The 12636-nt window shown below is 41.1% G+C and overlaps 2 protein-coding genes across 3 annotated transcripts in view; one reads left to right on the forward strand and one right to left on the reverse strand.

Annotated features, from left to right (window-relative positions):
* Window positions 1-449: 449 nt before the first annotated feature.
* atpv0e2 (ATPase H+ transporting V0 subunit e2) lies at window positions 450-8324 on the reverse strand. Its single transcript, XM_069689480.1, has 4 exons — window positions 8107-8324; window positions 7220-7267; window positions 4687-4785; window positions 450-3267 (listed from the first exon to the last, which is right to left on the reverse strand). The coding sequence occupies exons 1-3, from the start codon at window positions 8208-8210 to the stop codon at window positions 4692-4694; spliced, it is 246 nt and encodes an 81-aa protein (XP_069545581.1). The 5' UTR covers window positions 8211-8324; the 3' UTR covers window positions 450-3267; window positions 4687-4691.
* A 1780-nt stretch (window positions 8325-10104) lies between these two features.
* Window positions 10105-12636, forward strand: part of LOC138615714 (stress-induced-phosphoprotein 1-like) — a 29498-nt gene continuing 26966 nt past the window's right edge. For both annotated transcript variants that reach the window (XM_069689481.1, XM_069689482.1), the window contains exon 1: window positions 10105-10366. In XM_069689481.1, coding sequence (XP_069545582.1) covers window positions 10321-10366 — 46 coding nt within the window. In that variant the 5' untranslated portion in view covers window positions 10105-10320. The remainder of the gene's footprint in view (window positions 10367-12636) is intronic.

Here is a 12636-nt window from a genome sequence, read left to right on the forward strand (position 1 = left end):
CTTCCTCTCACAGGCAGTGCAACAACATTGGCAGATATGCAACAGGAAGGTCCACACTTAAGTCATTTTTATTTGATTTGTACAAACAAACAGCACTTTAAATTATATAACCCATAACCCACTTAAATTCCTTTTTACCTGAACTAAAAATAATTTCGGGCAAGGTTTTAACATGGGTGTGTTTTTGTGTGCATGCGTGTAATTATCACTGTATACTTGTGAGATAAGATTAAGCAGGTAGGCGTTTGAAAGCACTAAGTATGACCAAGAATCTAGATTACATTTCTGCCTGCTCCGGTAAGAACGTGAATGATGTGAAAAGCACAGTTGTACTGTATGAGACATCACTCTTTATTGGGTATTTCACATACAATGCCACTCACATAGAAGCGTTTACTTCACACTAATACAAGGTCACATACAGGATCTCATCTCCATCAACAGTTAAATTTGTGTTTTTTTTTTTTTTAGAATTGTGTTACCATGGTGACTCTTTACACACCAAATATTTCAATCTCCATTCATGCTGCCAGGAATATTTAACAGATGAATGTGGGCCAGTTATCAAAAGGACTGAACAGATTCATCACAAAAGAAAAGGGAACATTTTCAGGGTGCGTTCACAACCAGAATGTTTAGAAGTGGTAATCTGAAGTCACAAGTGTTCCCTGCTTTAGTAAAGTTTGCTTGGCTGGCTGAGAAAAATGCCATTTGGTGTCTGATGATTCACTGACACTGGAAATGTGACTGTCCTTCTGCAAGCAAACTGTGGCGTGCTTCATGATGAGTAGGCTGAGGAATGAAATCCTACGCAACTACAGGAAACAGACCCCAAAACTCAAGGGTTTAAAAGGTAAATCTGATAACTGGCTCTTATTGGTCAGAAAGTCTGAGAGTGAGAGCAAAACTTCAGTCTGGAGGACTGCTGCTCATGTTTAACTTTCTCTTCGTGTGCTCTCAACTGCTACAAACACAACACGGAGCTAAAGTTCCCTTGACCTGGCTTCAGATTTGTTTTGACTCTGCCAACACCAACATTTCTAACCTTGCAGGTTGACAGGTTTACAAAAGTCTGTCCAATGAGTGAGCTATTCGTGAGCCCATGTGACTTGTGCTTACAAGTCCTGGCTCACTTAGAGTGAAACTAAATACCCACTGCAACAAAGTCAACTTTACTGGTGAGGAAAGTCTTTGTTGGTGTAATCAGGCATAATCGCACTCCATTTAATGCGGGTCCCTATTTGTAAATGACTTTACACTATACTGTTGTATATCCACTTCTAGACACATGCCACCACCACAACTACAGAAAAGGGCTGGGGGAAAAGATACAACGCAATTTGGTCTTTCTAAAAAGTAGCTGTATTTTGATTTTGATTCTTTTTGGCTGAAGCAAAGTGGTTTTAGAGAGAAGGACAAGGAGGGTGAGTGGTAAGGAGGGAGGGAAGGAGGGGTGCTCCGGGGTGGAGGTGTAATTGTGGTAGTGGCTGGTATGAGACTCTTAAAGCATCAGGAGGAGGCAATAGTGTCAGAGTGACAACAGAACTGCAACTCATACGAAGAAAATGTTCAGGTGACAAAAGAGGAAACATGTTGGAGGCCAGTTTGGTCTCCCAGGTGAAAGGGGTGAAATCGTTTTTTAGACCATCGTACCCAAGCAACCTTGCGCTCAGATGAAGCACATCATCATCTCACGGTCCACTTTGGATGGTGGTGTAGAGCCAGTGTGATAATGATGATGGGTTATGAATGGATAACGACAGAAGACTGCCCAAAGAGAGGTTAAATACTGCACTATATGCCGCAGAGCAGCATCGTTGTTACTGTTAAGATTACCCATCTTACATATTTTGGTGCAAACATGATCATATTTATGAACTGCAAGGATGTCTGTTTGTGACTAAATGAATCCCCGTTTCATTTGAGAGAATATTTTAAAATGCACTTCATAATTTCCTGCATCTTGTTTAAAATGTCACCTGACTGACCTGGAACTGCAGAAAACCATTGGCAGACTGATGTCACACAGAATGTGACTGCTGGACTTGAATTCAACCCTCCTTGTTATGAAAGGTTTCTTCTGACTCTTGGCTACTGGAACAGTGTGAAAAGCTGTCACTTTTTCTTTTCATGAAATGTTGTGGTGAATGAGAGCGATCTCTCCCTGCTACCTGAAAGCTGTGGGGGAAGAATTCATTTGCAAAAAGTTTAAATTAGGAATTAAGATGTTTAAAAGCCTGATTACAAGTGAACATTCAATTTAAAGAGAGTGGACGTTAACACCAAATCTATCAGCAGCAAGCAGCAGCTTCACTCTACAATCATGCTGGTCCCTACAGTCCAACCTACGGTACAGCTGTACACAAGCAGGCGAAAATGGGCAGGATTTCATCAAAAGGGGTCGAGTGGAGAGGGACTGAATTGGGTGATGAGATCACCATGGCAACGAGGACCTCCGTGGTGAGGAGCATGAGGGGAATGTGGGAGGGAGTTTCATGCTGAAGTGATCTAAAGTGGAGGGAATCGCTCTTCACTTTTACGGTTTCAGGAGATTCTCATGGCGGCGGTTCAAGCACTCACACTAATGAACTCTTCACACACTCTCACACTCTCTCACACTCACACACACACACACACACACACACACACACACACACACACACACACACACACACACACACACACACACACACACACACACACACACCATTACATCACAGATAATAACAGTTATATAACAAGGCCGTGTGGACACCGAGTGATCACAGCAACCTTACATCAGTGTCCGCAAGCCAAAATAAATACAAACACTTCAAAATCCCTGTTCCCTGATGGCAGCAACACAAAAAAAAAAATCAACAAATGTAAACAAACATGGGGTAAACTAAAGGATTGCACATTATAGAGATGGAAGATTAACATCTACTCCAAACAGATGATGTTGTGGTTTGACTTTCCTCATTTTGAGTTACTGTAAGTCACAACTACAAACAGGGCATGTTGCACTCGGCTTGTTTTAAAACACACAACATGTGTCTTAATAAACATTGAATCTTAAATTGCAGATACTGTACATTATTCTTAATATTCCCCAAGGTCACAAAGAAAGCTGACACGGACTTTTGGGTTGCAAAATGCTGCAAGTTATAAAATAATCCATCAATTCTGCAGATTGTGGGGGTGTGTGTGTGCTTAATGGAGAAATGTTAAAATTAAGTCCAGCAAACCGGGGGAGAGGAATGATGGGAGACATCACAGCTCGCAGTCCTGGAACAGAGAGATAAACAAATGAACATTACTTACAATCCCTAATATTGACTGTGAAGATGCAAAGAGAGGTGAGGAAGTCAAAGACACCCCGCTACAGAAATTTAGATTACTGCGTGATGCAAACACGCCTCGGAAAATTCATAAAAATGTCCCCCGTACATTTCAGCCGGCTCATATTTTGGAGGAGTTGACAAATAATAACGCCTGAACGCCACTTCTGTCACCGTAGGCAGTTTAGTAGCAGGTTTGTTCACCCACTGCATTCTGGGAGACAAATTGAGCAGTTTTTGATTTGCAAACTGCAAATGAAGGAGGAGATACTGTCGGTGCTGAGGAGCCGACAGAAAAGGAAAAAAACAAAAACGTGTGCCAACAGAAGAATCCTTCCAGCATGGACAACATCCGAATTCAGAATAAAGGTCTGGTTTTAATGAAGTGAAATAGAATGAATCACTTGTATTCAAATTTTTCACACAATAAACAATTCAAATGTGAGCGAGTGAGAAACTCCTTAACGTCAACTTAAACCGGTCCTTCTGGATAAAAGAAAAGCAGATAGTGAGCTTTTATTTTGAAGGGTGGGGATCAGTAGGAGGGTGTAGGTAAACATCTGGGACTCTGCAGGGACTTTTGAGATTTCACTGCATTTTCGGGACATGATAAGCTGCATGTTCCACTGAACACGGGTCCGCCATGTCGGCAGCGCGTCAGACGTCCTGGATCGGTCATCTTTCCATGATTTCTGTGCTGCTGTCGTCGGTTAACGTCGTTAAACGGCTTCTTTCGTCTGTTTTGTGGTTATTGTTGTCATTTCCTACTTTGTGCTGCAGCCTACAGACAAAGTTAACACAGCCAGCTGTATTTTAGTCATTAAAAACAGGAACCTTCTGATTAAATTTTTTTTGGCGTAACTATTTCCCACACTGTGTCTGTGGCGGGAGGAGAACGCAGCATTTCTTGTCCAAATTGTAAGACGGCGGGGGCGGACGGTTGATGTAGAGATTTGTTCTACCGCCAGAAATTTGCACATGGGGTGTTTTATTTTTGAAAATTGAGCGGAATTTTATTTTATTTTCTCAACCGACTCCGCTCGGCCGATCTGCTCCGAGCGGCTTCCGCCAAAAATAGACTCGCTGCCTATCTTCAGCGGAGCAGCGCGGCGCAGCTGGTGGGATATGAAGCATCGACTTAAATTCACTCCGGTGGCCGCGTCGGAGACGGAACCAGCGGAAAATAACCGTTACGGCACCGTTACATGTGAAGGGTTTACCAGATTTTTTTGGGAGCTATTTATACAAGCCCATATTGATGCCACCCGGTAAGTGGGTCATGGTATTCATCTTAAACGGACCTTTCCGTTTGTTCTGATTGTTTGCTCTGGATCACAGGTTGTAAGTGTTGCTCTGACAAACTCACCGTCTTTACTCCCAGAAGTAGCGCAGATACCAAATCGTTTCATTCTTCAGCTGAGGGCCAAACAGCGGGTTGGCCTGGGCCAGAATGGCTACCAACCAACTGCACAAACAGGGAGAGAAAAGAAGGATTGTCAACACGGTGACCTCATGTGTACACAGGCACATTCACAATCACGGAATTCAAAGAAAAGTACGGCTTTTTTTTTTTTTTTTTAATTTCCCGCAGCCTGCGTCTTATTGCTGAGCATCACAGCGATATATCACCCTGCTGTGAAAACAACCATCACCGTAAACAGAGCAGGAAACAGCTTCACAACGAGTCCAAACAGGCCGAGGCCACAAGAGGAGCTGCCGACTTAAAGGAGGTCCAACTTGAAGCAGCTCTGAAGCTGTTATTCGTGGGTCTAAACGAAGGTGAATGTTGTTTTATCACCCTTTTAATTCAGCTCGATTGTTTGCTGGTTTGCGCAGCTTGCAATGAGCCGGATGGATCTGTGTCTTCATAAAGACGCACAACGAGACGGTGTGAATGAAGGAACCCGTTTTAAGGGGCTGACGTTCTTTTGACTTACTGTTGTAAGCAGCATCCTGCGCTTTGTGTCCAGAGTCTCCACAATAACAGTGATGGATGCAACTCTGATAATCAGAATGTGTTCTTCAAAAAGATTAGTATGAACTTTGTCCCTGTTTACTGGACTTTAAATCAGGTGGACTGTTAATCCAGAAAGGACCCTTTGATCATGACAACAAGTTATCTTCTGGTAAAGTTTGGTCCCGCTGTGGTTTGTAATTATCAATAAAGTGTTTGTGCAAAAGGGTGGAAGAGCTTTCACCGCTTTTGTCCACATTTACCTTCAGTAGGGATAATTTTAGTCGTTTGATTACAGCTACCAGCTGGTAGCAACTTATGTGCTAGCTTGGTCGGTTTATTGGGTGTATTTCTGAAATAAATAAAGTTTGAGTTTATAGCGTGTAAAGGTTAAAACATGAACTCTCCTTTACAACTGCTGAACCCCCTCTGGTTGAACTGGCTCTTGAGGTAATGGCTGATTACTGGACTTTAGATTTAATGGCTGAACGTACAGCAAATAAAACACTCACACACTTACACAACAGAGGAGACATATGGTTGTTAAGATATAAAACAGAATCATACTGAAACACACAGACAATCCATAAACGTGATCCGTATTATCCATTTTAATCCAGAGTTCTCAAATTGTAAGTCATCTCTAAAATTGTATATACCCGGCACATTCAATTCAGCTTTATTTATAAAGCGCCAAATCACAACACAGGTTATTTCATGGCACTTAACACATTAAAGTCCTTACAGCAAGACTTTACAATATTATACAGAGAAACCCAACAATTCAACAAGTCCCACATAAACTAGGAGGGAAAAACTCCTCTTTAAGGGAGAAAAACCTCCAACAGAGGGAAGGAAAACTCCCTCTTAACAGGAAGAAACCTCCGACAGAACCAGGCTCAGAGGTGGAGAACATCTGCCTATGAGGTCAATCTGCTCATCAGTCTTGTACGCGTAATTCTTTCTACCCGTTTTTATGTTCAAGCTCCTCCAACTCATCCAGCGACATCATTTTCAAACTAAGAGCTAAAACGGAGGAAGTCAAGTTTTCATTACAGAAACGTGTACAGGTTTGTGAATCTCATGCTGCTGCTGTTGTATTTATGGAGGTGTCTCTTGGAGGAGCTGGAGCTCCCTCTAGTGGTAGAATAATAATTCTGCAGGCACTTCCTCCCACTCTTCATGTTTTTTTATCACCTCAAAAAGTGATATGGGGGGGGGGGGATCTTTTTCCCAGCTGGTTTTAGGAGGATTTCAAACTAGCAACTCATGATGATAGACCTCAGTGCTGAGAAGACCAGGTTGTTTGTATCTTTATCATCTATCTTTTCATTTATCATAAGTCTATTTCATATTTCTCTTGCATCGGCTGTGCAGATCTGTCATTTTCTCTGGCAGGTTCTTTTGGTAGAAGTAGAGAAGCTGCTGTAATTATTATTACAACTATTCTGCTCTGCGTTGTTGCGGTCTCGGCCAATAAGACCCTGAATAATATCTTGTTTCAGTGCATTTACATTCTCCTTCACGTCTCTTTGCTTTACGCACGTCCAGCTGATATTTAACGAGTGAAGCGAGTTGCCCATCTCTTCCTGTTCTCCCGGCAGCGTGCTCTCTTTGCAAGTATTTTTGTCGATTAGTCGCCGATGTTCCTGTTTGTTTGTTTGTTTGTCTCAACCTTGTGACTTGTTATCGATCTTCCCTTCCCATTCCTATCATCCACGTCGATCTTCAAGTGCGTTTGTAAACCACTGTTTGCCGTCCGTGACACGCAACAACCTCAGAAGCCGTTTTATTTGAAAGCGCTGGACAAAGCAAACGACTAGTCTGCTCAGCGGTTTCAAGTTTCACTACTCAGGTGTCATTAAGCAGCAGATTAATACAGCAGAGTCACCCGGACACGCGAAGCTTCAAACGTCAGAAGAAGAGGAAGACAGTTTGTACTTACAATAAGTAGCAGCAGACTGCTGTGAGGATGAGACTGGTGACAATCACACTGTCAAAGAGGAGAGAGCAGTCAGTCACACGCCGGCCCAGTATTACTGTCATACTTCATATTCAAATACAGCGGTTCACAGTTTATATATCTAACGTTCACTAACGTCTGCACAGATTATTGAATGAACTGAGCACTAATATGTAACTTAAAGTAGAAACCAAATTACATGAGCTTGTGGTTGTTTTGCCATATGACAACACACGCTATGAAAAACAGATGTCAACTGTCAAGACCACTGTGCTGAAGTGGTTATGTGACCTGTTTGAGGCATTTGTGGGCAAAGTTTCCCATAAGTGAGTGAGGACTGCTTTGGAGAACTGTTTATTTTATGTAGGCTATTTATTTGTGTTCGTTTAACTGGGCTCCCCCCAAAAAAATAAAAAATAAAATAAAAACTGACACAAAATGTCATGACAACCATCACAACACCTATGGACACTGGAGACACTTTACTTTGCACACCTGCACAACAAATCAATGTTGTCTTGTATATATATGTTTATATCGTACAATACAGGTGCATAAATATTGAAACCAAATTATCTTTCCACGCTTGCCTCTGTTGATTTAACCCTGTAGAGACCGTATGGAGGAGAGGAGGAGAGGGGGGGAGAGGGGTGAGGGGGGGGGGGGATGACGCAGGGCCTTCATCACATAAACAGGAGTACGCTCGTGCGCTCATGTATTTCTGAACATAAAATGCCACTGAGCCCAGCGAAAAGACTAACAATGAATAGTAATTAAATAAAAATGTATATCTCAATTAAAATGCTTCTGAACAAAACCAAAGTAAACGCCGTTAATTGCAGTTAATTAACGGCCGCTACAGCACCTACCCCCGGTTGGGTCCTTTGGGCACTAAAAACGGGGCCACGACTCCCACCAGTCCCCATAACGTGGTGAAGCAGATCATCGGCAGGGCGAGAGAGTGGGACACCATGGCTTCAGCTGGCAGAAACAGGTACAAATGGAAGAATTATTGTGGGTTTGTCCTCTTAGAAATAAAGCGCATCAATGGCTGCTGAGCCAGCCCGTCGCTTCCGCGATGTTCCCGCCCATCTAAGCCGACGCGGTGTATGATTGGTCCAGACTCCGGAGACAGTGGAGTCTGATTCGTGCAGCCAGCTGCCTTTCAGTATTACAGTGAGAGGGATTGGATGGATGGTTGCGCCAGCAGATTGTAGGCCAGTGTAGTTTTTTTCATTTTCAACCCGAATACTTTGAACCATCCTTTGCTGTTCACCATTAATGTTATTTATAGAGCAGGCAAAGGAACTAAGAAAAAAGACAAACAAAAAAATTAAAGCACAGCTTTTAGTTTTACTATTACCAAATAAAAAAATAAAAAATTAGAATCATTTTAGAGTAAATGAAAACATTTTCCTTTTTTATTGTCAGCAGTATTAAGTTATAAAACAAAGTGATAAAATAATGGAATAATTATGAAATAATTATTTTAAAACCAATGATGTGTATATACATATGCAATTATTCAGAGAGACAATACTCAGTTACTATTGTAACACATACACCTGCTAAGCCTGATTAGCCGGTAATACATTTTTTGTTTTAATTTAAGTTTCAGTTACTGGTAAGAAAGGTTTTAGGGTCTTATTTTCTTCCTTTATCAATTAAACAATAATAAGCAAAGAAAAACGTGTTAAAATAAATCCAAACAGTAGTGTATGTTGGTGTTAAAGTAATCAATATTGTGGGTTTTGACATAGAAGCAGCAAGCCTTATATTTCATGTTTTAAGTCTTTATGCACCCAAGACCATACATACACATATAAATGGCTGCACATGGGCTACAAATTTAAGACATGCAAGTTATGTGCAGAGAGAATGCTACATTAATTTGCCAAAAAGGCGACAGCAAGTAACCTGCCTTCCTGTATTAGCACTGCCACTCTCGCCATTTAACTTTACTCAGGTGAATCAGTGTGAAAGTAATACATATACATGTATTTAGAAATCTGTTTTCTGGTTTTTGTGACATATTTATGCCTAAAGCTGCCTCAGAATATCAAAACAATTTAACAGATTAAATGCTATTGTTGATGTTCCTGTTGCTTACTGCCTCAAAGTGGACAAAGGTGTCTGTCTGCATCCCCTTGTGCAGTTTCCTTCAGTTGATGGTGGTTATGGCCGCAATTAGAGACCACTGCTTTCCAGTTTTAACTTGGTCAACTTGCCAGGAAATACATATGTTCTCAGTATATTTCTCATTAATTGGCAAGACTAATAGAGCTGTCACGATAAAATAGAACCAACGTTCTGAAACAGGTGTAACCGTTTATAGGTATTTTAGATTTCGTAATAGTTTCCATGAGAGGATGTCAGGCAAATATATTTATTGGAAAGCCTACTTGCCCAGCACCAACTGGAACTGATACATTTTAAGTAAATCATCTAAAAAAAAGTTTCTTAAAATAAATACCAATTTATATCAAACACAGTCTTTTATCCAGAACATATCAAAGCTCTGACAGGAAATTGAAATAGCCTAAAGAGTTGGGAGTGATAAAAATAAGATGAATGAAACTTTAAAAAAAAGAAAAAAAAAAGTGAAATCAACATATTATGCCTAGTTTCATTGCAGGTATGTAATAGTAACCTTAATCAATGCAATGCACAGAATAACTGGGTAGTTTGAATTTAGAAAGAGCGATTTAATTAATACTTTGTTTTGAACTACAGTTGGTATCTAAATCTGAATTAATTTGTTATTACACCGTAATGAAAGCTTTGATCAGAAGTCTAATTTCAATCGTCTCGGTGTTTTATTTTGACGGTCACAGCCGGAAGTGCTCAAATTCTGTCAATGGTTTTATTGTTGAAAGCGATAACCAACAGTTGGATTTAACGACAGTTTGCGTGACATCGGTGACCGGACAGGCGGAGGAGCATCAACGGGCGATATTTCACATTAACCGGGAGTCCCACCGGGGAGTTGGAGTCGCTAAACGAAGGCGGAAAACGGGTCCTTTTGTCCAGTAGAAAGTTGATGCTGTGCGTTCTGGCCGATAATGTCTGGATAGTAAAACCTGATGAAGTTCACCAGAGATATCTGCCGGCTGTTCGGCTTAGGACGCGGTGAGTCAAACTTTTCCCAACTTTTGCCTTTTTAATCAGATGAGCCGGTGACGCTTGGATGACGCGTGGAGTTTATCCTCGATTTTTTTTATCCAAAACTTTATCATGTCAAAGTCTTCCAAGTTCTGCTAGCAAAAGTAACTCCCATCTGAAATCCTAAAGATGTAATAACCTTTAATATGTTACAAACACATACAACATGAAATATATCAAATAAAAGCTCCTCTATTGGAAACTGAAACAAAGCCAACTACCAATAAAACAGCTAACATGAATGGATATCAATGATATTTTGGCCCTTTTTTTTTATATATATATATGGTTTTTGAATCATGTCTGATTAAACAATATTAAAATGTGTATTTTTAGTTTTTATTATAGCCTACTGAGTTTATATATTTTCAAATAGTTTCAAATATCTTGGATGGAAAAAACTATCCCGGTAAATATCCCTGACTGTTATTCATTTCTGTTGGGTTCTGAAATATCAAAAAGAAAAAGGCCATCAAGAATACGATATTGTTTTTGGAGCCAGTCATTACCGGAGCTGAAGTTTGTTTTCAGCTATGACACGATCGATTCATATTCAGATCATTTTCATGGCAGTTAGGCAATGCAATGTTTCCACCATGATTTAAGGACATTAAGTCACACTGTGGCCTAACAGTGAAGTGTGGATGACATAAAACATTTTCAAATAAGTTTAGTGTGGTGATATCTACAGACATATTGTTTTTGTGGCCTGATATTTGGCCCTTATTTAACAGTGTCTAGATAGAAAGGAAACAAGGGCAGAGAAAGCGAGACATGCTACAAATGTCCCCGGGCTCAGATTTGGCCATAGACTGCTGCTACTAGGGTTGGGCATGACAAGCCAAAACACACAAACACACACAAACACACACACAAAGAGACAGAAAGACTTGCTCTGTAAACTTTGGCTCAATAAAAGCCACCTAACCTCTAAAACTAACGCCTTGTACAAATCTGATGAGAAGCATCTTTAGCTTCATCTGTTAAGGTGAGGGCTGCTGTTTGCTGTGCACGCCCAACACTTTGTCTGGCCATTGATTCATTTGCTTGGTGCTTCATCGACTTCAGACTTATTTGCCAGCTGTACCTGCAGAGTTTTGTCCCGCAGCTCCTCTTCATTTATGTTTTTAAGGAGTTCCACAGCGAACTCTCTCACTCCAGCTTACTGTTAGCCAGTTAGTTATTCACCTGCACACTGCAGCTAAAACACTATTGGTGCCTTAAACTGTAAAAAAAAAAAAAAAAAAACGTCTAAATGCCCGTCAACAAAACGGCCTGTCCTCCTCAACTTGTAGTTACCAACATAAGGCCCGGTCCACACCGGCTGCAGGTCCTTCCATTCAATGAGTTTCTCTTTGATAATGGCCTTATAATATATAGTATAACTTTTTTTTTTTTTTATAGAAGACAAGTGATGAGTTTTAACCAAAAAGCAGGCAGGTGGTTTACATTTATATTACTTGATATTATTATTGTTTACATTATTAGACACACAGACACACACACAAGTACTCACACCTACACAGAGGAGAGATACAGAGATAGAGAGAGAGAGAGAGAGAGAGAGAGAGAGAGAGAGAGAGAGAGAAGGAGAGCAGTGGAGAACCCCCCCCCCTCCTCCCTCCACACCTGGTGAGGTGTCTGAATGATATATTTGAAGTCTACACTGTGTTTCTGCTATGATCATACAGTAATAATGTGATCACAGACCTGTATATTTTAACCAGGACAAGCTGGGACAAGCGAGCCCGGCTCGCTTCAAAAATCGATTTAATAAATGACGCGACGCACCCACGAGGCATCAGACACAGCTGAGTCATTAACACGGACGCCGAAATGAAATGACACCACGCAGTAAGATGTCCCGCACACTAGCGTGTGCCAGCCAGTGCGTTTGTTTAAACAGTCTTAACCCTCCTACAGACAGCTGAGCTGCCAGCCTCCACAACTCAAAACACATCCCGATACCCGACCACCTCTTTCTCCGTGTGTCTGCTCTAATATCGGACGGGTTCACGACACAGAAACATCTTAAAACTGCATGAAAACTCAGAAAGAATATGTTTGTAATCAGGCCAATATCGGCATCCCCAGACCTGCTACATGCCTGGTGTGACCAATGAAATGTCAAATGAGTGAAACAGGACTGGTGCATCACTAATTTCGGTCATATGTGTACTGAATTGGTTCTGGCTCTTGAATAGTGCTCACATGAACAGTCATAAGTCATAATCACT

The sequence above is a fragment of the Brachyistius frenatus genome, unplaced genomic scaffold (genome assembly GCF_029030835.1).
Source record: "Brachyistius frenatus isolate BFR_SWC_R1_liver_20210118 unplaced genomic scaffold, ASM2903083v1 Contig_7, whole genome shotgun sequence".
NCBI classification, from domain to species: domain Eukaryota; kingdom Metazoa; phylum Chordata; class Actinopteri; family Embiotocidae; genus Brachyistius; species Brachyistius frenatus.

What these genes read in the sequence shown, in the direction of transcription:
- atpv0e2 (XM_069689480.1), bottom strand. Translation starts at nt 8,210, where the DNA reads ATGGTGTCCCACTCTCTCGCCCTGCCGATGATCTGCTTCACCACGTTA. An exon ending in CCCAAAGGACCCAACCGGGG is followed by an intron (nt 7,268 to 8,106) that starts GTAGGTGCTGTA and finishes CCTCTTTGACAG; the next exon opens with TGTGATTGTCACCAGTCTCA. An exon ending in GCAGTCTGCTGCTACTTATT is followed by an intron (nt 4,786 to 7,219) that starts GTAAGTACAAAC and finishes CTGTTTGTGCAG; the next exon opens with TTGGTTGGTAGCCATTCTGG.